This window comes from Staurois parvus, unplaced genomic scaffold, assembly GCF_062004578.1.
Source record: "Staurois parvus isolate SC_StPar_1 unplaced genomic scaffold, SC_StPar_1.0 ptg000272l, whole genome shotgun sequence".
Taxonomy (NCBI): domain Eukaryota; kingdom Metazoa; phylum Chordata; class Amphibia; order Anura; family Ranidae; genus Staurois; species Staurois parvus.
This window is the reverse complement of record NW_028318068.1, coordinates 2,363,839-2,390,581: the sequence shown is the minus strand read 5'-3', so window position 1 is coordinate 2,390,581 and position 26,743 is coordinate 2,363,839. Positions and strand designations below refer to the sequence as shown.

Here is a 26,743-nt window from a genome sequence, read left to right as displayed (position 1 = left end):
AAACGGTGAAAAAGTGTTTTGGCGGAAAAACTGCCTGTCTGCCTAACACTTTTACAACCGCTTAGACGCGTTATAGGCATCAAGCACTTGGGCGTTAATTAATTTAATTGGCCGGAATAATAATTTATTGTGGCCACTGAAATTAACGATTAAATTAATTAAAGAACTAAACGTGCCTAGCATTAACGTGCGTTTACGCGCATCAAGTGTTTTCTCTGCCAAAACATTGCTGCTCCTGGATATTGTCCAAAATGTCTTGGTATGCTGACGCCTTAAGAGTTCCCTTCACTGGAACTAGGGGGCCAAGCCCAACCCCTGAAAAACAACCCCCACCGTAATCCCCCCTCCACCAAACTTTACACTTGGCACAATGCAGTCAGGCAAGTACCGTTCTCCTGGCAACCGCTAAACCCAGACACGGCCATCAAATGGCCAGACAGAGAAGGGTGATTGGTAATTCCAGAGAACACGTCTCCACTGCCTAGTCCAGTGGCGGCGTGCTTTACACCACTGCATCTGACGCTTTGCATTGCACTTGGTGATGTAAGGCTTGGATGCAGCTGCTCAGTCATGGAAACCGATTCCATGAAGTTCTCTACACACTGTTGTTGTGCTAATCTGAAGGCCACACCAAGTTTGGAAAAAGCGTTTTGGCAGAAAAACTGCCTGACTGTCTAACGCTTTTACAACCGCTTAGGCATGTTATAGGCATCAAGCACTTGGGCGTTAATTAATTTAATTGGCAGGAATAACAATTTATTGTGGCCACTGAAATTAACTAACGCTCAAGAACTAAACGTGCCTAGCATTAACATGCGTTTACACGCATCAAGTGTTTTCTCTGCCAAAACATTGCTGCTCCTGGATGCACTGGCCCTGGGTTTTTCGTCCTGCCTGTAAACGCCCCTACCACTAAAAGCTTCTAAAAGTCTATGTGTGCACGGACACATAGGAGAACATGGAGGGGTGTTTGGAAGCAGTAAAAAAAAAATCCCTGACACCCCTAACAGAAGCTGCAAAAACGCCCTGTGTGCATGAGGCCTTAACCTCAGACACTAGATATAAGCTTTGAGATTCCAGCTGTCAATTTCCAAGGTGGATCTAGTATGGGGTTGGTGACTAAAGTAATACAGGCAGTTATACGTACACCTGAGGCAGTATGATTCTCTTTTTCCACTGCCAGGTCTTCTTTTATCTGCTTTCTATCCACTCTTGCTGGGGATTAAACGCACCATTATACTTGGATGGGTAAGCAGTGACTGACAATGTTTCAGATGAATAATGGCAGTGCATCTCTTGGTACACAAGAAGTCAGATGGTGGAAAAAAGGAAGAGTCTTTTTCTTACTTTATCTAAAGCCAACATAGATGGATCAAATCTCAGCCAATTCAGGTAGGACTGGCCGATATTCGATCCATCGATGGGCAGGCTGGTTGTACAGAAGTCATCAATTGACTTCAGTACAACCAGCCTGTCTGGATTTGTGCATGCGATTACTGCCAGGGGCTATAGCTGGCAGGGAAGGCTCCCCTCTTGCAAAACACAATAGTGCTGTAGGAGGCATTCCTGTGGTTGCATAGAAATTATCTATGACTTGCTTTAGTCTATAACATTTAATTGGGCTTGCTCCAATTAGCATTACAGATTAATTTTTATTGTTTTTAAATATTTCCTTTCAAATATATATATACACACAAACTATATTGCCAAAAGTATTGGTCGGCCTGCCTTTCCACGCACATGAACTGTAATGGCCCCCAAGTCTTCATCCGTAGGGTTCAATATTGAGTTGGCCCCGCCCTTTGCAGCTATAACAGCTTCAACTCTTCTGGGAAGGCCGTCCACAAGGTTTAGGAGGGTGTCTATGCGAAGGTTGGACCATTCTTCCAGAAGCACATTTGTGAGGTCAGGCACTGATGTCGGGGGAGGAGGCCTGGCTCGCAGTCTCTGCTCTAATTCATCCCAAAGGTGTTCTATGGGGTTGAGGTCAGGACTCTGTGCAGGCCAGTCAAGTTCCTCCACCCCAAACTGGCTCCTCCACGTCTTTACGGACCTTGCTTTGTACACTGGTGCGCAGTCATGTTGGAACAGGAAGGGGCCATCCCCAAACTCTTCCCACAAACTTGGGAGCATGAAATTGTCCAAAATGTCTTGGTGTGCTGACACCTTAACATAACAATTCTAAAAAAGTGTCCAAAAAATTTTCCCAAAAATTTGTTCGTAAACCAATAAATCTTCTTTAGCTTCTCATATAATGTAAAAAAAACGTGAAAAATCCTCCACCAAATGAACTGAATAAACTCACTGGAGCTTGGTGGATTTTTCACGTTTGGTTTACGAACTAATTTTTTGGATAATTTTTTGGACACTTTTTTAGAATTGTTATAATGTTTGATACAGATTCTCATGATTAATTATATATATTTTTGTTAGAAATTGGTTTATTTATTTTCATATTTTGATTCAAGTTGCTCACAGATTGGTTCATTGAACTTTTTAACTGATTTTGGGGGGGTTATATGCGTGGGTGTAACTTTGTAATTTTTTACAATTAAAAAAAAATTTTTTTTACTTACCATTTTTTTTGGGTGATATGTTCTCTTTGAGACATGCAGGGTCTGCATGCCTCCTCTGTGCTCCACTGAATGTAATGCAGTGCAGAAAGCACTGCATTACATTATTTCCCAGCCTTGATAACTAATAAATCTGTAAACGTGGACCCAGAAGTGATGTCATACAAGTGACAACACACGCGTGTCTGCTCTCCTCCCTCCCCTCTTTCAGCCGGCACCCGCTATGTATGTCAGACCCGGGTCCGCAGATGGGTAAGTGGAGCCTTGGATACATAGTGTGTGGGGGGGGTCCCGGGGGTGGTTTGTGGAAGCAATAGGGCGGTGCTGCCGTCCAATTGCTTCCACCTGACAAGCCCTGCAGTGGGCTAAATGTTAAAAAAAACGACTTGCCTATCACCTGGAACTACATATCCCAGGTATCGGGCGATATAAATCACACATCCCTGTTGCATGCAACTCACAGGATGTGACCAGAACACTGCATTTCTACCACGAACAGATATTTTTTGTATTTGCTAAAATGTTTTTAGCTTGTGAAAAAAAAGAAAGCTAAGGCAGCCGCCACATCTAAGGACTGTCAGCTATATTATAGTATATTTTTTTCTTGGGTTTAGTTATCCTTTAAAGCAGAACTAAACCTAACATGTGAAAAACTGAATGAATGAACACTTTACATTGCATGGGCAAAATGGATTCCCAGAACACTTGACCCCAGTCTACATGCATCAACCCCCACAGGCCAATCAAGAGGCAGAAAGCCCTGCACCCAGGAGTAGCCCAGGATGCACATGAATCATTCCAACAGAATGCCAAGCAATTCTTATCTGCAAAAGCTTTGCCACTACATGGCAGCATGCATGCTCATTTAACCCACCCCCCACCTACATTCGTTCTATTGATCCCCCACCATGACAAGTTGCTTTATTGCCCAAAACAAATGTGTGGGAATCAGGAGAGGGGTGCGAGTTAAAATAGTGTATTGAAGCTTTTAAAGTCTCCTTAAGTGTATATACAGCAAAAACTTTACATTCAATTTTGGATCATTTCTTTGTTGTCGGTATATCACCAGAGGGATTTCCCTTCACTTTTGGTTCCAGAGACCTCAACAGGAAGTAAAAGGAAATCTCTCCAAAGCTAGAGGATATCTAGAACAGTTGCTCCCATGGAGGATTTCCTCCTATCGCTGGTTCCTAGGACAACTCTAACATTTTTGCTTTTTGCACCAGAGACAATGGTCAATAGGACCAGGAGTGAGGGTCAATTTCCCTGACAGAGGTTTTACTCACATGTTAAATACACAGAACATACCTGCTCATCGATCTTCCTCTGTAGCTGAACCACCTTGTTCTCCATGCCCACACTCAGCTTCTTAAAGTGCTCGGCCGTCCTGGCCTCAATCTTCAGCTTTTTAAGCTCTCGCCGTGCCCTCATGCGGCGGTAATAACACTGGATGACAATGGCCGCGCAGCGGAACTTGGTGAACTGTTTGCGGATTATCCACCCTCGTAGGTTCTTCTGAATGACTGTAGCCTTGTGCTGTTGCAGGAGCTGCACGCAACAAAGGAAAGTCAGACCATTTAGTAATCCATTCCAAAAGTGAATCCATCCACCATTTTACATTTTCAAAAGGAAGGGCTTGTTCACAGCAATGCGTTGTGGTAATACATGCGTTATGAGAATGCAGAATACACATAACCATTCCCCTTCAAATTACAAAAAATCATATCCATCAAATTAAAAATGTTACCTCTATAAAAGCCACACCTACAGTTGCAAGAAAAAGTATGTGAACCCCTTGGGATTACGTGGAGTTTTGCATGAATTGGGCCAAAAATGTGCTCTGAACGTTATCTAAGTCACAACAATAGAAAAACACAGTCTGCTGAACATAATACTACACAAACATTAGATGCTGCCATGGTTTAATTGCACATACCATTCACAGTGCAGGGAGGAAAAAGTATGTGAACCAATAGAAGTCTATGGCTAAGCGCACAAACCCGCAGGATATAATAGAAGTCTATGGCTAAGCACACAAAACCCGCAGGATATAATAGAAGTGTATGACTAAGTGCACCAAACTCGCAGGATATAATAGAAGTCTATGACTAAGTGCACCAAACTCGCAGGATATAATAGAAGTCTATGACTAAGTGCACCAAACTCGCAGGATATAATAGAAGTCTATGACTAAGCGCACAAAACCAGCAGGATATAATAGAAGTCTATAGCTAAGCGCACAAAACCCGCAGGATATAATAGAAGTCTATGGCTAAGCACACAAAACCCGCAGGATATAATAGAAGTCTATGACTAAGCGCACAAACCCGCAGGATATAATAGAAGTCTATAGCTAAGCGCACAAAACCCGCAGGATATAATAGAAGTCTATGGCTAAGCACACAAAACCCGCAGGATATAATAGAAGTCTATGACTAAGTGCACCAAACTCGCAGGATATAATAGAAGTCTATGACTAAGTGCACCAAACTCGCAGGATATAATAGAAGTCTATGACTAAGCACACAAAACCCGCAGGATATAATAGAAGTCTATGACTAAGCGCACAAAACCCGCAGGATATAATAGAAGTCTATGACTAAGCGCACCAAACTCGCAGGATATAATGGAAGTCTATGACTAAGCGCACAAAACCCGCAGGATATAATAGAAGTCTATGACTAAGCGCACAAAACCAGCAGGATATAACAGAAGTCTATGACTAAGCGCACAAAACCCGCAGGATATAATAGAAGTCTATGGCTAAGCGCACCAAACTCACAGGATATAATGGAAGTCTATGACTAAGCGCACAAAACCCGCAGGATATAATAGAAGTCTATGACTAAGTGCACCAAACTCGCAGGATATAATAGAAGTCTATGACTAAGTGCACCAAACTCGCAGGATATAATAGAAGTCTATGACTAAGTGCACCAAACTCGCAGGATATAATAGAAGTCTATGACTAAGTGCACCAAACTCGCAGGATATAATAGAAGTCTATGACTAAGTGCACCAAACTCGCAGGATATAATAGAAGTCTATGACTAAGTGCACCAAACTCGCAGGATATAATAGAAGTCTATGACTAAGCGCACAAAACCAGCAGGATATAATAGAAGTCTATAGCTAAGCACACAAAACCCGCAGGATATAATAGAAGTCTATGGCTAAGCACACAAAACCCGCAGGATATAATAGAAGTCTATGACTAAGTGCACCAAACTCGCAGGATATAATAGAAGTCTATGACTAAGCACACAAAACCCGCAGGATATAATAGAAGTCTATGACTAAGTGCACCAAACTCGCAGGATATAATAGAAGTCTATTACTAAGCGCACAAAACCCGCAGGATATAATAGAAGTCTATGACTAAGCGCACAAAACCAGCAGGATATAATAGAAGTCTATGACTAAGCGCACAAAACCCGCAGGATATAATAGAAGTCTATGGCTAAGCGCACCAAACTCGCAGGATATAATGGAAGTCTATGACTAAGCGCACAAAACCCGCAGGATATAATAGAAGTCTATAGCTAAGCGCACAAAACCAGCAGGATATAATAGAAGTCTATGACTAAGCGCACAAATCCCGCAGGATATAATAGAAGTCTATGGCTAAGCGAGTCCCTCTGCACTGCACTCTGATCCTCTGGGATGGTGGGTCAGCAAGCCAAGACCGCGATCTACCAGTCATCTAGACGCAATCTACTGGTAGACTGCGATGTACGTGTTGCTGACCCCTTGTATAGAGACAGTTAGTCTTCCAATACTATACAGGGAGGCATTTCAGAGTATGGGTCATGGGTCAAGATGATAAGGTGTTCCAAAATAACAGAAATTAATGTTTCAAGTAATTGTTATATGTGATAATTGTGCAAACTCTTTGGTGAATGTGTTAAAATGTAAATTGTTGATATGTTGGTAGGTCGTACGTGACAACTGTCTGGACTGGAGCTTAAAGAATCGTGTTTTGTGTTAGCACACTTACTATGTTCAACCTCCATGCATTTCAATCTTTCTACTTTCTAATCTTTACTTTTACTTTGTAGCTCTCTTCTAAATACTTTTCAAAACCATTCACTGTGAGCAGAATTTGTTGTTTTCCTTCTCAGTGTAAAGGATCCACTTAGTACACACCTCACGGTAAGCTCTCCTGTCAACCATGCCCCGTGTGTAGGACTGGATGGTGATGGCCGCCCTGCGGATTGTCTGGTACACCCGGTAGATGCGGATCATTCGGAATTGTTTCTGGAAGCAAATGGCTGCTTTCGTTTTTCGAAGATGATCGGCCAGCCTGAGGGAATAAAATATGTTCACTTGTGATGTTAAAAACAAACCAGCCAAACCTCCACTCAAGCATAATCAAGGGACCAGTCCAGACAAAACTCACATTTCATTTATAGGTGGTTAGGATTCCCCTAAACTTCACTCTGACTCCACTATATCTATGTGTAGGGACTGCCAACAGAAATCTCACTTTCTGCTCAAGTGATTGGCTGGTCACTTTTCCTAGAGGTCTGCACAAAGCTTGGAGTAAAATTAAAAGCATGCCCTGCAATAGGACTTCTAATTTTGGTGGGATAACTTCTAAGGTGATGCTGCGCCTTTTTTAAACAACATTGACTGCCCAGGAGGTGATAATGAAGAAAATACTAAGCAGTTGTTTTCAGGACAAGGCAGGACTTACATCAAGATCTCAGAACTGGGAATTCTTCCTGTATTCACCATAAAATCCTTTTCTCTGAGTTCATTGAAGAGCTCAGTGGAGATCTTGATCTCTGACAGTCAAAGGTGTCACTGTAACTTAACAGTCAGAGATCAGGATCTCTGCTCTGCCCATCAATGAACATAAGAGAAAATGGGATTCTTTTGTACTCACCATAAATTCCTTTTCTCTTAGTCCATTGAAGGACATAGTGGAGATCTGGATCTCTGACCGTCGAAGGTGGTGCTGTAACCCAACGGTCAGAGATCAGGATCTCTGCTCTGTCCTTCAATGAACATAAGAGAAAATGGGATTCTTTTGTACTCACCATAAATTCCTATTCTCTGAGGTTCATTGAAGGGCATAGCAGAGATCTTGATCTCTGACCTTCGAAGGTGGCGCTATAACCCAACGGTCAGAAATTAGGATCTTTGCTCTGTCCTTCAATGAACATAAGAGAAAATGGGATTCTTTTGTACTCACCATAAATTCCTTTTCTCTTAGTCCATTGAAGGACATAGTGGAGATCTGGATCTCTGACCGTCAAAGGTGGCGCTGTAACCCAACGGTCAGAGATCAGGATCTCTGCTTTGTCCATCAATGAACATAAGAGAAAATGGGATTCTTTTGTACTCACAATAAATTCCTTTTCTCTAAGTTCATCGAAGGACATAGCAGAGATCTTGATCTCTGGCCTTTGGGTTATAGCGGCATCATCAACCAACAGTGATGAAAATTTCCGCTATGTCCTTCAATGAATGTAACAGAAAGATAAGTATTAGTTGCCAACATGCTCGCAATGTAAACAGGTCATATAGAAGAGATTATATTTTTTCTCAGCAAATTTTTTGTTTATACCCCTCTATTTTCCCCAATCCATGCAGCCACTAGGCACGAAGAGAACTTCCTGGTTCGTCCATTTATGGCGGAGCACACAACACACTTTCTTCCCTCTCATAGGAGAGTGCTAGTACTTAGTGATTGGTGCAGGGAGGTCAGATGGGTGCAAGGAACAAATCCTCATCTCTGTGGAAGCTGCAAGTCATGACTTCTAAGGTGAAAAAGCAGACACCACAAGACAGCACGGCTTTCTGCAGCTGTGACCTGGCAGGTATGAAGGTTCGTGGTGCTTATAGTTCCACAAAGAATTAGAATTCACCAGCAAGTTAAGCCAGCTCTAGTTGTCTCCTCTAACAGAACTAGCCATTACATACACAGATCCTATAAAATCCATATACGAGGGACAGCGAGTTCCACAACATAAACTATAATTTACTGCAGCTCAATTGTCCCCCTGCAATAACAGTAAAGCCATCTGTAGCTGGCAGGGAAAGTGTATCATTAATGATCCACGTAATATCATTCTGGAACACAATCAGAATGCTGTAATGAATAAACACTCTGATGTGGTTCCATTAAACTCCATAGGAGCCAATAGATTTCTGGCAGGGGATGTCTACTGATGTACATTATCTCTTCTCCTCAGACAGTATAATCATACAGGTAATGGTGAGAGGGGAATAAAGCAATTAAAAAGCCCTCCAACAAAATCAGTATGTGTCAAAGGAAATAGAAGGTATTCATATCTCATCATATATCCAAAAAAGTAATAGAATTATTCTGGATCATTACGGGACAGTGGGTGGAGCCATGCAAATTACTGCTTTACACCCAATCAGCCAGCTGCACGTATCCAGAACCACTGGTGTATAGTAAATGTTACCAGATATTACAAAACTATTTATTTCAATTTGTATAGAGCTGTTTCAGGCTTTTTGGGCATCATTGGGGCATGTCTCATTCACTCACATACCCCAAAAATAAAAAGATTATTCCTCAATTCAGGGCAGTAGGTGGAGTCATCCACTTTATCCCTTTAGGCCACATCAGTCAGGTGCACATACAGGGGCACTGGTGTATAAAGGAATGATTGGCATGACTCCTGAAATGTCCTGAAATGGGTAATACGCCTATTCCCTACTTGATTGCAAGGGCGTCAAGCCTTTTGATTACTTCTGAGATGAATATGAGGTGCTGTCACAGGAACTTTTCTGTTACATTCACCTATAAACCTGCCTCCTTAAAGCAGAACTCCAGTCAAAAATGTTTTTCCACCATGCAATGTAGCTGTGACCCCATTGTATGGATAATTTTCTAGGGGTGAGCACAAAGCTTATACTCACCTGACCCGCCGATCCTCTGGAAAACTGTGCTCCCCCACGGTCCAGCGGTGGACTGTTCCTGTCTGTGGAGCTTGCTTTGAGCGTGCTGACAGCAGGAACAGTCTATTTACAAGACCGCTGGACCGTGGGGGGTTAGGGGCCGAAGGGCCAGGTCTTGTACTGGAAGGATCGGCAGGTCATGTAAATATATCTCCGCAGTTCTCTCACCATAACGAGCAGTTAACCCATGCAGTGTGGGCACAGCCCCACTGCACGGGCAAAATAATTTTTATCCTGGAATTCTCCTTTAACACTTACCTGGTTTGAGAGTACATGCCGTGCTGATCCACACTCTCCAGGCCTCATCTCACGCCTATATTCCTCTCTCAACTCTTCTACCTTTACCCTAAAGACAGCTTACATGGCGAACTGGGAGCGAGAATTGGGAGTAACTATTTTGGAGGAAGACCTGGTCGGCTACGGCTACCTGCTCACAGAATGTGATCGCACTTGAAAATTCCTACAAAATTCTTATGCGCTGGTATCTCACGCCAGTTCGGAGTTCCAGATTTGTTCCTGGACACTCTTCTCTCTGTTTTAGACTCTGTGGGCAGGACGGCACGATGGCTCATATATGGTGGACCTGTCCGAGGGCTGGTAGGCTGTGGATTCGGGTGTACACCTTAATTGACACACTCCTCCACTGTAATCTAAAGAAAGACCCAGCTGAGGCCTTACTACATAAACCCATACGGGCACTGCGCAAAAAACAAGCAAAACTAATCCCTTTTCTCTTTATTGCCACCATGTAAACTATTGCTCATTCCTGGAAATCAACCATACTGAGATTCCAGGAGGTCAAGGCTCGCTTAAATGGCTTCATGGTCAATGAGAAATTGACAGCCATACTGGAAAATAAATACAATAAATTCCTGAAGGTTTGGTCTCCATGGATAGACTTCAATCAGTCAGGTCTGAGGGCATTACAGCTATGACCCTTCTCTTCCTTTTACTCTCCTCAGGTGTAGGATTGAGTCACTATGCTCGTGTGATATTCAAAGGTGCTCTCCAACATTTCCCCCCCAGTCTCTCTTCTCTTCTGCCCTCCCCCCCATTTTTTTTCTTTCCACTCTTCTCTCCCACGCCTGCCCCCCCCCCCTCTTTTTTTTTTTGTTGACTCGTCATTTTATTGGGCTGCCCAATTTTTGACCTTATGGTGAGTCGGGCTTTGATATACCCAGACTGAATGAGCTTTTCACAGTCCTCCTTCGGCCTGTGCTGAACCTGACATGCTACGGTATTAGACCTACCGTCCCTTTACAATTCCTCTGCCTATGGATTCATGGACTATTGCACTATCATTTGTTTCTATGTATATTTGCTACCAATATGGGTCATTACCACCCCTCTTGCTGCACTTTGTGCAATTTTGTGATAGTTTAATGTTTTTAAAATTGCAAACTTTCAATAAAAATGTATTAAACCAGAAAAGCTCCCAGGTTTTTACTGCTATCGGTATGTCATATAAGTGTTCTGTATCCACCGAGAGGAATAGCGTACGGGGAATGATTGCAAGAAAGTACCTGAGGGTAGAGAGGCAGCAGAGGGAACTGTATGTGGAGTGTAGCAGGCCACAAATTGTGTGGAGGCAGAGGGCACCTTAGGGTCGCAAGATGACACAGGATGCTCTGGGGTGCACTGGAGTCATAGGGTACACATGGCACAAAATGATAAAGGATGCTCTGGGGTGCACTGGAGTCAGAGGGCACACATGGCACAAAATGATAAAGGATGCTCTGGGGTGCACTGGAGTCAGAGGGCACACATGGCACAAAATGATAAAGGATGCTCTGGGGAGGACTGGAGTCATAGGGCACACATGGCACAAAATGATAAAGGATGCTCTGGGGTGCACTGGAGTCAGAGGGCACACATGGGTACACAAGGGTCACAAAACGATAAAGGATGCTCTGGGGCACACTGGAGTCAGAGGGCACACATGGGTACACAAGGGTCACAAAACGATAAAGGATGCTTTGGGGTGCACTGGAGTCATAGGGCACACATGGCACAAAATGATAAAGGATGCTCAGGGGTGCACTGGAGTCATAGGGCACACATGGGTACATAAGGGTCACAAAACGATAAAGGATACTCTGGGGCGCACTGGAGTCATAGGGCACACATGGGTACACAAGGGTCACAAAACGATAAAGGATGCTCTGGGGCGCACTGGAGTCATAGGGCACACATGGCACAAAATGATAAAGGATGCTCAGGGGAGCACTGGAGTCATAGGGCACACATGGGTACACAGGGGTCACAAAATGATAAAGGATGCTCTGGGGGTCACTGGAGTCATAGGGCACACATGGCACAAAATGATAAAGGATGCTCTGGGGTGCACTGGAGTCATAGGGCACACATGGGTACACAAGGGTCACAAAATGATAAAGAATGCTCTGGGGTTCACTGGAGTTATAGGGCACACATGGCACAAAATGATAAAGGATGCTCTGGGGTGCACTGGAGTCAGAGGGCACACATGGCACAAAATGATAAAGGATGCTCTGGGGTGCACTGGAGTCAGAGGGCACACATGGCACAAAATGATAAAGGATGCTCTGGGGTGCACTGGAGTCAGAGGGCACACATGGCACAAGATGATAAAGGATGCTCTGGGGTGCACTGGAGTCAGAGGGCACACATGGCACAAGATGATAAAGGATGCTCTGGGGTGCACTGGAGTCAGAGGGCACACATGGCACAAGATGATAAAGGATGCTCTGGGGTGCACTGGAGTCATAGAGCACACATGGGTACACAAGGGTCACAAAATGATAAAGGATGCTCTGGGGCACACTGGAGTCAGAGGGCACACATGGGTGCACTGGGGTCGCTAGATCACAGAGCATGCTCTGGGGTGCACAAGAGTCATGGGGCAGATCTTGGTGCACTAGGTATACTAAATGGCACAGGATGCTCTGGGGTGCATTGGAATTATGGGGTGCACAGGGGTCAGTGGATAACAGAAGATGCTCTGGGGTGCACTGGAGTCACAGGAGTGTGGTGGGGTCACAAGCAGACACAGGATGCTCTGGGGTGCACTGGAGTCACAGGAGTGTGGTGGGGTCACAAGCAGACACAGGATGCTCTGGGGTGCACTAGAGTCACAGGAGTGTGGTGGGGTCACAAGCAGACACAGAATGCTCTGGGGTGCACGAGAGTCACGGGCACACAGGAGCACAGTGGAGTCACAAGAGGACACAGGATGCACTGATGCTTTGGGTTGCACTGGTGTTGTGGGTACACTGGATTCTCAGTAAGACTCAGAATGCTCTAGAGTGAGTAAAGGTTGCAACCCTTGTTAAGTGTTGATTATCTCCTGTGCCCCCATTGAGCTGAAGCCTCTACTTCTTGTTGAGTCACCGGAACAGGAAGTGAGGGTAAATCTCCCCAATGGGGATACAATGCCTTTCTAACTTAATTTAGCTTTCACCCTTAATGCTATGAATGTATATTTTAAAAACAAAAATCAGGATTATTTTCTGCCTTCATACCTGCGAGCGAGGTGTCCCCGTACATATCTCTGAATTGTGACGGATGCACTCTTCATTCTCCTGTATTTCAGTCTCTGTAACCAGCCCCGCACCGTCTTCTGGATCATAATGGTGGCCGCACGGAACTTGTCCGCTCGAAGCTTCTCCAGGTAAGCCACTTGTCCAGCACGGAAGAAGATCTTTGTACGACCAAACTGGAACTTATCTGGATCCTATAGAGAAGACAACAAAGGGAGAAACTGAAGGAGGCGGTCATCAGGAAAAAATCCAGAGACGGTGTCCAGTGTTGTGAGCTTTAGAACAACTCAGCTATGCACTACATCCAAAACTAAACACATAAATAATCAGAAAACTGTTTTTGTAACACAACAATTACAATTACAGGGCCTGTATTACTTAACAAGTCAGGGACACGTGCAAGAATTAGAAAAGGTAGGAGGTGTGGTATGGCCACAGACAACAAATTATTCTGAGATCAGCTGACTGCATATTGGCAGCCCTGTGTACCACCAAGAATATAGCTTTTAATGGGTTTAAAATATTTTATTGATCCAGGGAGCTCTTCCATTGTAAAATCCGAGCATTTATAGTTTTCTGTTCTCTGTATACAATGCCCCCAAGGAATTTTAACTGCAAATCAATCTGACTTTCCCAGCAAGCTTTCTCCTGTTACAACCCTAGGACTGGTCACATGATTATGGGGGGGGGATGCCCCCCCTTAACCTGATGAAGTTATGGTTATGGTCTCTTTCGGTATCTACAGAGCAGAAGCAGGCAAGAATCTGTAATGAGGTTTTCTAGAATGCCTGCAATGTACAGAGGGTATTTGTTAATACATTTATTTCAGTCAAATCCCCTTCTAAAGTACATGTAAAGCTGCTTTTTCATGTTGTATAGAGTAGGGAATGGTTAAAGTGATATTACCACTTCCCGCCCGGCCCATGTGTATATATATATATATAAACAGCCGTACGGGGGCAGTGCAGGAGCGGGTTGCCGTTCATAAACGGCGCCCGCTATTTTGGACTGTGCACGATCGCTGTACAGGACCTCTGTGTGAGGTCTCGATCATGTGATCATTGATTGGCCAATCAGTTATCACATACATAGTAGTAAACAAGATGACACTTCTGACATCATTGCTTACTATGTGTGAAATCTGTGAATGATCAGCCAGAAAGAAGGAGAAATGATTGCTTTTACAGCCTTTATGGGTGTAAAAGCAATCAGTGTAAAAAAAAAAATCTTCATCAGCCCCCACAAGTAGTACAGTTTCACTATGGTGACACTGTACTGCTAGGGTGACAGTATGTTAAAAAAAAAAACATAAATAATAATATAAAAAAATAAAATAAAAATGTAAAAAAAGTTTTTTGAAAAATTATAATTTTTGGTTATAAACTAATTTGGGTTTTTTTTTTTTTTTTACTAAAAAGATAACTGAATAAATTTTGACCAAGATTTATGAAGAAAGATTATTTATTTGCAAAATTTTGGTGGTGAATAAATACCACCAAAATAAAGCTTTATCTGTCTCAAAAAAATGCTAAACATTTCATATGGGTACAGTGTTGCATGACCGCGCAATTGTCATTCAAAGTGTGACTGCGCTGAAAGCTGAAAATTGGCCTGGGCAGGAAGGGGGTGAAAGTGTCCGGACAGGAAGTGGTTAAACCTTGAGGTTTTTTAGCACTTTCAGCGGCTCATGTAATCACTTACTGAGTGTGCAGCTTATTCATTAAATACTCTTTAACTATGTTTCAGTTTAACCACTTGACCTTTGGAAGGTTTTGCCTCCCTCATGACCAGGCCATTTTGTGTTCTATTCAGCACTGTGCTAGTTTACCTGGCAATTGCATGGTCATGCAACACTATACCCAAATGAAATTTTTATAATTTTTTTTTTCACACAAATAAAACTTTCTTTTGGTGGTATTTGATCACCACTGGGATTTTATTTTTTTATTAGATAAACAAAAAAAAAAAAAAAGATATTTTCTACCTTCTGTTTTAAAACATATCCAAAAAAATAATCTAACAAGCTAATTTTTTCATAAATTTAGGCCAAAATGTTCAGCTACATGTATTTGGTAAAAAAAAATCCCAATAACTGTATATTAATTGGTTTGTGTGAAAGTTATAGCGTCTACATTGTATACAAACTATGGTACATATACTTGAAAATTGGTCAATTAAGATGTACTGACAGCCTATCTCATTTCTTGAGGTCCTAAAATGCCATGACAGTACAGATATCCCCCAAATGACCCTTTTTTGGAAAGTAGACAGTCTGAGGTGTTTATTAAAGCGGAGTTCCACCTGAAAAAAAAATAAAATAAAAGTCAGCAGCTACAAAAACTGTAGCTGCTGACTTTTAAAATACAGACACTTACTGTCCCTCGGTCCAGCGGTGTCCTCACAACTGCTGGTTTCACCGGCCGTCTTCTCTCCCTGGGTGCCGGCATCTTGAGTGTGGGCACACGGCTGTGACAGCTTGCGGCTTCACAGCCGGGGGCCCACTGCGCATGTGCGAGAAGCTCTGCACTTTGTAAATGGCCCCGTAGTCTTCTGGGACCTGTCATGTGTCCCAGAAGACTACGGGGAGGGAGGGAGGAGGACAACTTCCGCTTCTGATCACCTAGGCGATCGCAGTTGAAGTGGAGCGGGTACCTGTCAAATTCAGGTACCCGCTTCCACCCTCCAGCTCCCCAAAGGTGCCAATCCTTAATGGGGAGCGGGGGACAAAGGCTTAAAGCAGAACTTCCCCTTTTGGATGGAGCTCCACTTTAAGAGGCATGGCGAGTTTTTTTAATTTGTAATTTTCTGGAAAATGAAGAAATAAAATACATTTTTTTTTTCACTTTTTTTTTAACATACTGTCACCAGTGCAATACAGCATCATCATATAACTGGTGTGGCGGTGATCTGGGATACTGACTGAAGACAGTATGTTGAATAATTTTTTTTCAATGTTTTTTAACTTTTTTTTTAGTAAAATATTTTTTATTTTTTTACTATTTTTTTTTACATCCTGTCATCAGAGTAGTTTAGTGTCATCATAGTGACATTGTACTGCTCTGGGTGATCATGGGTTGTTTTTTACGCTGTTATTGTTTATAACAGTGAAGTGATCATTTTAAGATAGGTAAACATTCAGGACAGCTTAGTTACTATTGACATGCTGTGATTGGCTAGGGCTGATCACTTGGTACAGGTAGCCAGGTACCATGTGATAGCTGTGAGCCAATCGCAGCTTCACAAAACTAAGCAAGCAATCATGAATGGAAACTGTTCAAGACTGTTTTGTTTTCATTACAATTATGTGAATGCTATGACCAATTATATTGAGCAGATGATACCCTGGCCGCTCGTAGTGGCTGAATACCGGAAAAGTTAATTCACTGTGTCCGGTGGACACAGTGGTTGCAGAAGCAGCATGCTGCGCGCCCATGCACAACCGACTTACATGTACATGACTGTGCCAGAACCTGCTGCCTGCTCGTAGTATAATAACGGTTAACAGGTGGTTAAATTGGTGCCATGACTACTACCCCAGGGTGGCTTCTTTCTCTTGCAGCATCCTATGAAGCCAACCTTGTAGAGAAGAGCTGTGTCCCCCTGCACTGTGTTCACCAACAGGAACACACAGCCCCATAGACTAGGATGGCAAGGCGTTTCCCTGGTCCCCCCTTCCCCACCCAAACTCCCTTCTCTAAGTTAACCAACTGGCTCTAGACTGCCCGCTCCACTGCTCACTCTTTCCTGCAAACAACAGAAGTTCAGGGAAGCAGCAATGAGAGAGCAGGAACCAGCCACATCGAAAGTTGTAAACTGCAAGTGCTGGGGTAGAACTGTAACCAAAGCAGTAGTTTCCTGGGGAATGTTTATCTTATTGTGATATATGTGTTAGGCTCCATGTACACGGGAGTGTTTGCATACCACATTTATGAGTGTTTATGTTTAGAAGTGTTTTTTTAAAGATAATCTCAGGAGACCTTCAAAAATGTTAGGGACTGATGTGAATGTACAATATATATATACATATATATATATGTAAAAAAGCGCTGCGTAAATTGACGGTGCGATATAAGTACCTGAAATAAAAAAAAATAAAAATGCCCAGAATGCACTGAAAAACAGTAAAAAAATTAACTATTTCAGACATTTTGAGATAAATAGAGAGAGCAGAAGCAGAGAGAGCAGTATTTGTTGAGATTAGCTGTCTTTTTTTTGTGATGTTTGGATGTTCCGGCTCATTTCTGTACAGAAATTATTGCAGCAGTGTCTAACATATTTTCTTTCATGCGAAACCTCAAAGTATGGTGTACCAGGTCCATTTGAGTACCGGGAAAACACTTTGCATGCATTTTTTGATGATGATAAAAGGGTCTGGACAGCATCTGGAAATGGAAGAGTTAAAAAAATTTTCCAAACGCAAATGCTTATAAACGCTTTACATGCATTTGGAGTTTGAAACGCCAATAAAATCTATTCCTGAATGCAAATTTGGTGCGTTCAAAAAAACGACTGTAAACTCAACTGGCTGTAAACGACTATAAATGACATAGTGTACATGGACACATAGGAAAACATTAGGGAGGGTTCAGGGGCTGCTGAAAAAAACGCAGAAAAGCTCCTAAACGCGAGTTTATCAGCTGCAGTGTACACGGAGCCTTAAACTAATAAACACTGAGGGTTTAAAATTCTTCAAGACCCCTGTCATGCTTTTTTCATGCAGTTTCTCTTTGAGGAGATTGTTCTTCACTTCTTGTCCCATGAACGCAACAGGAAATTGAAAATCTCTGGCAAGTGATGGGAAATCCCCTCTTACACAGTTGTCACCAGGACAGACAACGGAATTCACCTTTATCAGATGCTCGAGAACATTCTTGCAGATGAGCTTTTTATCACTAAGGGAGAGATCTTTCTTGTTCATAAGAACACGATATCGGTTGAAGAAGTCAGGATATGTCCACCTGAAGAATAAAAAGAAGGATATTAGTTGTTATTTATTACATTTAGAATTTAAAATCTGTCAGAGAATTTGAACAGACCTAAAAAATGTGCTCACTCAGCATGCAAACTGAAACAAATTTAGTTTCCAAGATCTATCATATTCAAGATACAGTGGCGTCCCAAGGCAGGTGCCGCCCGCACCAGGTGCCACCTACCGCACGGGGTGACACCGGACCCGCTCCACGAAAAGGTAAGTAGTAAAGCAAGTCGACGATCACGGCAGGATGGATCAACTCCATCCTGCGGGGATCGTCAGCTTTCTTTACAACTTATCTTTTCGTGGAGCGAGTCCGGTGTCACCCCGTATAGGTTGCATGCCGATGATCCCCGCAGGATGGAGTCTGATCCATTATCCTCAATCCGCAGATCGGATCCATCCTGCGGGGATCGTCAGCTTTCTTTACAACTTATCTTTCGTGGAGCGAGTCCGGTGTCACCCCGTATAGGTTGCATGCCGATGATCCCCGCAGGATGGAGTCTGATCCATTATCCTCAATCCGCAGATCGGATCCATCCTGCGGGGATCGTCGGCTTGCTTTACAACTTATCTTTTCATGGAGCGGGTCTGGTGTCACCCCGTATAGGTTGCATGCCAATGATCCCCGCAGAATGGAGTCTGATCCATTATCCTCAATCCGCAGATCTGATCCATCCTGCGGGGATCGTCAGCTTGCTTTACAACTTATCTTTTCGTGGAGCGGGTCCGGTGTCACCCCGTATAGGTTGCATGCTGATGATCCCCGCAGAATGGATTGGATCTGCGGATTTGGGAGCATAATGGATCGGAGTCCGATCCATTATGCTCAATCCGCAGATCCGATCCATTCTGCGGGGATCATCGGAGGGGGTGTCACCAAGTGTTATCGCACCGGGTGACACCAACCCTAGAGACGCCCCTGTCAAGATGTACTAAAGGGTGAGGATAATTCTGCTGACACCCTACAGCCTGGGGTACTTACTGTGTGGCCCTCAGAACCCCAGTAGGCAGTGCTTTCCTTGCCTAGCTATTTGCTAAGGAACAGTGAAGAAAAACACTCATTCATTACTTCCCTTCCACTGTACATGTACAAACAGCAAAGTGTTGGACAGACTTTTCCATACAGTGAACATGGTGTAGAATTCTTCAATTTATGGTCATTACAAAGTACAAGGGGGCACTCTACATCTGGAGATATACAGAAAAGCTTCTGCACAGTCTGAGCTGTGAACGTGTGGAATAGACTTCCCAAGACCGAGTTCTGGCCAGCTCACTAGATTGTTTGTTTTTTTAAAGCTGGATGTATTCCTAAATGCACAAATATGTCTGAACATGAACATTTATAGGAAATAACAGCGGGGTAGTTGATCCAGGGAATAAGCCGGTTGCCTCCTGAAGGTTCAGGAAGGAATTTCTTTCCCCACTGGAGTAAATTGGATAATGGATTTATAGGGGTTTTGTTTGCCTTTCCCTAGATCAACTGTGGATATAGGATTACGTCTATGAAGATTTTCTATTTCTTTATTCATTCATTTTTTCTATTGGTTGAACTAGATGGGCTTGTGTTTTTTTTATGTAACTATGACTTAAAAAAAAAATATTTTTTTTTTTGTATTAAACTTGGTCACAGCAAATAAAAAAAACTATATATTGCTTTCAATCACTTAAGGACCGCCCGCCCGCAATTCCTGCACAGGCTAAGTGACATACCCATATGCCACCACCTGTTTCCGGGTTTCAGGCGCACGTGCACCACCCGCTTGCATACTCCCGCTGTGATTGTACATAGTGGGAGCCTGTCAGCAAGTCCCAGCCATTGATTTGCAGCTGGAACTTGCTGATCAACTGTGTACAATCACAGCCCAGGGCTCTGTGTTAACCATCAACACAGAGCTCTGTAGAGAGGGAACGATCTCTCTGTTTCTCATCCCTGCTAAGCGGGGATGAGAAAGTGAAAGATCTATTGGTAAAAATCAGCACACTTTACACAGAGCTAGGCACAGATTTAACCCCTTGAGTGCCCTAGATGTTAACCTCTTCCCAGCCAATGTCAATAGTACAGTGACAATGTATAGCATTATCACTGATCACTGTATTAATGTCACTGGTGTTGTCAGTGGCAGTTAGCCAGTTCCCCACAGCATCAGTTAGTGTCAGATTGCCCACCGTACCTCGCAGTCCCATTATAAGTCACTGATCACTGCCATCATACATATTATATCCCAGTATATATACCATAGTTTGTAGGCACTATAACTTTCATGCAAACCAATCAATATACACTTATTGGGATTTTTTTTATATCAAAGACATGTAGCAGAATACATTTTGACCAAAATGTATAAAGAAATTTTATTTTCTTTATTGGATATGTTTTGTACCAGAAAGTAAAAAATATTGTTTTCAGTCGTTTTTCATTAATATAGCAAAGAAAATTAAAAACCCAGCAGTGATAAAATACCACCAAAATAAATCTATTTGTGTGAAAAAAATGATATCAATTTTGTTTGCGCACAACAGTGCATAACAGCGCAACTATCAGTTAAAGTAGCGCAGTGCAGAACAGTAAAAAAGGGCCTAGTCATGAAGGGGGTAAAATCTCCTGGAGCTGAAGTGGTTAATAAACAAATGAAAATCACTGTACAAGTGATGAAGCCCGTTCTTCCGCCCCCCCCCCCTTCCTTTCCCAAGCTGATATTTACCTGGTTTCACAAAAAAAAAAGAAAAATATATTTTTTTAAATTTCATTTTTATCTTGATCATAGCAACTAAAGAACATACGAAAGATAAAGATACATTCCTTTTAATAAACAAGAGAACATCATTACACAGAGGACTTACACAAAAAAAGTATTTTTTAAAATGTTATTTTTTTTAGTCTTGATTATAGTAGATAAAGAATGTGTGAAACAATTATACATTCCCTTTAATAAACAAGGAATGAAAAAAAAGAGCCGTTGCAAGCAGTACCTAATTTCAGCTTGGATGGGCAGAATATTAGGAGTCATTACAAAAGATCCAATTATATTTCACTGCTTGGACGTTATCCAAACACACAGTGAAGATAATACTTTCTCTCTGACATCCCAAGGCAAAACATGAAATGATGAAGAAATATCCGGATTATTTATGCAATGAATGAAAACGATTTCAGCGGACCGGCTGACTGCTACAGCATAGTGATCACGATTACCGCAGAAAGCCGTCTAATCAACACTTTATGGAACAGTGATTAAACTCTATGAAATGGAAGAAATGTTAATCGCAAAGACAGACATCAGTATAACTGGGGCAAGATGTAAAAAAGAGGCAGATTTGCATCACTTTTCTAAAGTGCCTATTCTTGTTTTCCCCTTAAACTGTTCACCATTTACATCACACAACACACTTTGCTGGCAAATAATTATGAAAATTTAATAATTTATGTGCCTGGATTTTGTTCTGTGCAAAGATGATCATGGTCTCCTATTTTGTGCACACTGGAATGAGAGCTTTTGCACTGTCTTCAGTTCACAGTCACAGTTTCAGAGGGTGTCAGAGGACAGGTGGGGCGGGGCATAGCTCTGAAGTCAGAAAAGTCAAGGTTTATGTTACACCAAACGAGTAAGGGGGGGTTGTTTGGTGCAGAGAACAGAGTTTAAGAATGAATAAAAAATATTTGGCTGTTAAGATGAACTCTAGACAAATAGCTAAATACAACATTAAAAGATTATATATATATATATACACATACACACAGTTGTGCTCAAAAGTTTGCATACCCTATCAGACATTTTGGAATTGATATTGAAAATATGACTGACCATGCCAAAAAAATGCTCTTTTATTGAAGGATGATGATGATATGAAGCCATTTCTTATTAAATAGTTGTTTGGCTCCTTTTTAAATCATAATGATAACAGAAATCACCCAAATGGCCCGGATCAAAAGTTTCCCTCCCCTGGAATGTTTGGCCTTGGTACAGACACACAAGGTGACAGACACGGGTTACAATGCCAATTAGAGGTTAATGTTCCACATCTGTGGCTTTTTAAATTGCAATTGGTGTCAGTGTATAAATAGTCAATGAGTTTGTTAGCTCTTACGTGGAAGCACTGACTAGACTAGATACTGAGCCATGGGGATCAGAAAAAGAACTGTCAAAAGTCCTGTGTAACAAGGTAATGGAGCTTTATAAAGATGGAAAAGGACATAAAAAGATGTCCGAAGCCTTGAATATGCCAATCAGTACTGTTGAATCACCTATTAAGAAGTGGAAAGTTCGGGGATCTCTTGATAACAAGCTAAGGTCAGGTAGACCAAGAAAGATTGCAGCCACAACTGACAGAAGAATTGTCTGGGATACAAAGGGAAACCCATAGGTGACCACAAGAAAAATACAGGCTGCTCTGGAAAGAGACAGTGTGGTTGTTTTGAAGGAGCACAATATTATGACACTTGAACAAAAATGAGCTGCATGGTCGAGGTGCCAGAAAGAAGCCTTTACTGCATCAATGACACAAAAAGGCCGGGTTAGGCATGTCAAGGTGTTATTAGGTACATCTGTTCAATTGCTTGGTAACATCCAGTAAGTATCCAGTAGCAATATAACAGTGATACCCAATAAAGTGGCTGGTAAGTGTGCGTTACACCATTGGGAAGAGGTTAAATAATAAAATGTGAATAGATAGAGCATGGGTGGTGTGGAAAGGTATGCAGCATTTTCTTTTAATGATGAGCTTTAGGCAATAAAGCTCAGTTACCTCTCTACTTCCAGCCTGTGATGGACAGGGAAAGAAAAGCAACAGACTGAAGAGGTAGGTTTGCCTCAAAAGCAGCTAAAGTGAGCATATCTGTGGGGTTCAAGCTCAGGCCTCTGTGACCTCCACCTGGTTCTGAAATTTTCCAGAAACTTCTAGAAGCTAGTGGACTGGGGTACAGGGGCAGGGATCCAAATATTCATGGGAGTTTGACCAATTCAAAAGCAGGAGGCCTGGCAAGGTGGTAAAATGTGCCCATAAATATTGAAGAGCCTGGTCAGTGGTTGGTTTGTTGCTGGCTGGAGTATGGAGTGCTGAATCAAGGTTCGTGAGGCCTGGAATGGACCCCGGGGTTGGGGGCTCTGCCTCCAGGCAAGAGCTGAGGTAGGAAAGAAAGGAGCAGTTTGATCAGAGGGATCTTCACCACCCTTCAGTTTAGTTTCATCCACGAGACAACCTGTATTGCAAGGGAGGACTTGTACAGCAGGAAGCATGAACAGCAGTCTTTACTGAGCAGCAGGATTTCAAGGGACAGTGTGAGTATCTCTACTTTCATCACCCATAACCTATAAGAGAGATGCCAGGTGCAATACCCAGCTAGCCATCCAGGAGAGGCAGCTTATGCAAACCTTCACCCCTACTTGGGATCATCTTGTGCTAATGTGCCAGTGCTGGGATCAGTATCAGAAGTGCTTTACCAATCTATTGAAAGTGATTTCCCCGGGAAACAGTCTGGAGTTTTGTGCTAAGAAGACACTGTAGCCACAGTGGTCCTCAAAGTTCTTCTACACTTTCCACCTTCCAAAGCCTACCAGGGAGATTGCAGCTGAGTGCAATATTCAGCTAGCTTTCAGAGACACAGCATACTGTTATCCTCCACCCTTGCTAGCAAAATTCTCAGTGGAAGCCAGGCGTGCTGGTATTTCCTGCTAAGGGGACATAGAGCTCGTGCATACAGTTGGGATTTTGCTGTTTCTACTAAGGAGACATAGAGCTCCTAAAAGAAATGGGATATTTGCCATTGATCCATGAAGGACGCACAATATTCTGGAGGGAGAACAGGCTTGGATCCATTTTTGTTGCAAGTTGTACATAGCGAAGTTGTCCTCCAAGTTGTTGTTGAACTCACTTTCGGCATCCCGTAATCCCTTATCCCCAACCATGTTTATATTCCCCCAATAAAACATAAAAATCAAGCCCAAGGACTGGTTGTTGACTGTGGATGCAAGATGAAAATGAGTGTTGACTGGCTGTGCAGAAAAAGGGGGGCTCAAAATCCAGTGGCTCCTTAGGGGGTAGCACTACACAAAAATAAGTGTAATGTCTTTAAAATAAATACCTAACTTCATTAAATAGTGGTTTTTATGCCTGGAGTTCAGCAGAACAATGAGCCCAAAAAAATCCACTTTTGATTTCATACTAATGGAAGCAGGCAGAAGACCACCAACTAAAAGGATCAATAATTGATCAGGTCAGAAAACCCATGCTGATCACCATCAAATTTTCTCGGTATAAAAAGCACTGGCAGCATCTGCCTGCTCCACTGTGCTGCTCCCCTCTCACCTGTGAGCCAAACTCTTCTGTTAATAAAAATGTTGTCTGTCAGAAGGTCTCGGGGAGTGCCTACGCTGTCCTATAGATGTCCTTGGGTGATATTTTTAACTTCAGACAGCTGATAGGTCTGCTTTAATACTACATTTGCTGTACAACAACAGACAGGGCAGCTCCTCGAAGCATTCTCTAAACAAATCTATTGAAGCACCTGCCTCCAGCACCATATCGATCTACAAAGGATTTACAGTAGCCTGGGGAGCGAAGGGAAGGGTGAAACAGAAGGAACGTACCTAGATGGATAGCCAGCAGCACTGATCCTGATTGTCTCCAGGACTCCACACGCCCTCAACTGCTGTACGGCTCGTTTGGGATCGAAGCTGGAAAACAATAAATTTTAGATTAGATGTTATGCCAGCAAAGAAAAAACAATTCTGTGCCATTCACTGAGACCTGACAAAGGTCTGCATCCATTTTATTAAAGGGAAGAATTCACATGCCTTTCTGGCCACAATGTAACAGATGTATAATTATTACAAGGGGGAACTCTGAGCAAAACACGAAATTAAAGCCAAATGTCAGACAAATTACTAAATACACAGCTGAAGGACACAAATGTGAATTGTTTTATCCACCAAATGATTTATCATTCTGTTCGACTACTTTTGTGATCCATGCACCTATCAGGTTTTTATGCTGTCTGTGTCCTGTTGGGGAGTTTCCTTCACTTCCTATCCAAAAGAATCAACAGGAAGTATGGAAATTTAAGGGATTAGTAAGGAAAGGGAGTCAAAACGTCCTCTAAGATCAATTGTGGTGACCTTGCTTGATCAAGTGCAGCCCCTAACATCACCAAAGGGCCATACTTACTATTCAGTGAAGTGACACTACCAAAAGGTGTCAAAGACTGCTGACATGCTACAGGAGATGGTCAGACTGGCACATGCTACAGGAGATGGTCAGAAACTATGGGCATGTTACAAGAGATGATCAGACTGGGACATGCAACAGGAGATGGTCAGAAACTATGGGCATGTTACAAGAGATGGTCAGACTGGCACATGCTACAGGAGATGGTCAGAAATTATGGGCATGTTACAAGAGATGGTCAGACTGGAACATGCAACAGGAGATGGTCAGAAACTATGGGCATGTTACAAGAGATGGTCAGACTGGAACATGCAACAGGAGATGGTCAGAAACTATGGGCATGTTACAAGAGATGGTCAGACTGGCACGTGCTACAGGAGAGGGTCAGAAACTATGGGCATGTTACAAGAGATGGTCAGACTGGAACAGGCTACAGGAGAGGGTCAGAAACTATGGGCATGTTACAAGAGATGGTCAGACTGGAACGTGCTACAGGAGATGGTCAGAAACTATGGGCATGTTACAAGAGATGGTCAGACTGGAACATGCTACAGAACATGGTCAGAAAATATGGGCATGTTACAAGAGATGGTCAGACTGGAACATGCTACAGAACATGGTCAGAAACTATGGGCATGTTACAAGAGATGGTCAGACTGGAACATGCTACAGAACATGGTCAGAAACTATGGGCATGTTACAAGAGATGATCAGACTGGCACATGCTACAGGAGATGGTCAGACTGGAACATGCTACAGGAGATGGTCAGACTGGCACATGCTACAGAACATGGTCAGAAACTATGGGCATGTTACAAGAGATGGTTAGACTGGCACATGCTACAGGAGATGGTCAGACTGGCACATGCTACAGGAGATGGTCAGAAACTATGGGCATGTTACAAGAGATGATCAGACTGGGACATGCAACAGGAGATGGTCAGAAACTATGGGCATGTTACAAGAGATGGTCAGACTGGCACGTGCTACAGGAGAGGGTCAGAAACTATGGGCATGTTACAAGAGATGGTCAGACTGGAACAGGCTACAGGAGAGGGTCAGAAACTATGGGCATGTTACAAGAGATGGTCAGACTGGAACGTGCTACAGGAGATGGTCAGAAACTATGGGCATGTTACAAGAGATGGTCAGACTGGAACATGCTACAGAACATGGTCAGAAACTATGGGCATGTTACAAGAGATGGTCAGACTGGAACATGCTACAGAACATGGTCAGAAACTATGGGCATGTTACAAGAGATGATCAGACTGGCACATGCTACAGGAGATGGTCAGACTGGAACATGCTACAGGAGATGGTCAGACTGGCACATGCTACAGAACATGGTCAGAAACTATGGGCATGTTACAAGAGATGGTTAGACTGGCACATGCTACAGGAGATGGTCAGACTGGCACATGCTACAGAACATGGTCAGAAACTATGGGCATGTTACAAGAGATGATCAGACTGGCACATGCTACATGAGATGGTCAGACTGGCACATGCTACAGGAGATGGTTAGAAACTATGGGCATGTTACATGAGATGGTCAGACTGGCACATGCTACAGGAGA

The 26,743-nt window shown here is 42.9% G+C and overlaps 1 protein-coding gene across 2 annotated transcripts in view; it reads right to left on the bottom strand.

Moving 5' to 3' along the window:
• The window catches only part of MYO5B (myosin VB), a 424,200-nt gene that overhangs the window by 80,960 nt on the left and 316,497 nt on the right, over positions 1–26,743 (bottom strand). For both annotated transcript variants that reach the window (XM_089681603.1, XM_089681604.1), the window contains exons 17-21: positions 24,587–24,673; positions 17,874–17,985; positions 13,010–13,221; positions 6,720–6,876; positions 3,882–4,121 (exon numbers count right to left, since the gene is read on the bottom strand). In XM_089681603.1, the coding sequence (XP_089537729.1) occupies positions 3,882–4,121; positions 6,720–6,876; positions 13,010–13,221; positions 17,874–17,985; positions 24,587–24,673 (808 nt within the window). The remainder of the gene's footprint in view (positions 1–3,881; positions 4,122–6,719; positions 6,877–13,009; positions 13,222–17,873; positions 17,986–24,586; positions 24,674–26,743) is intronic.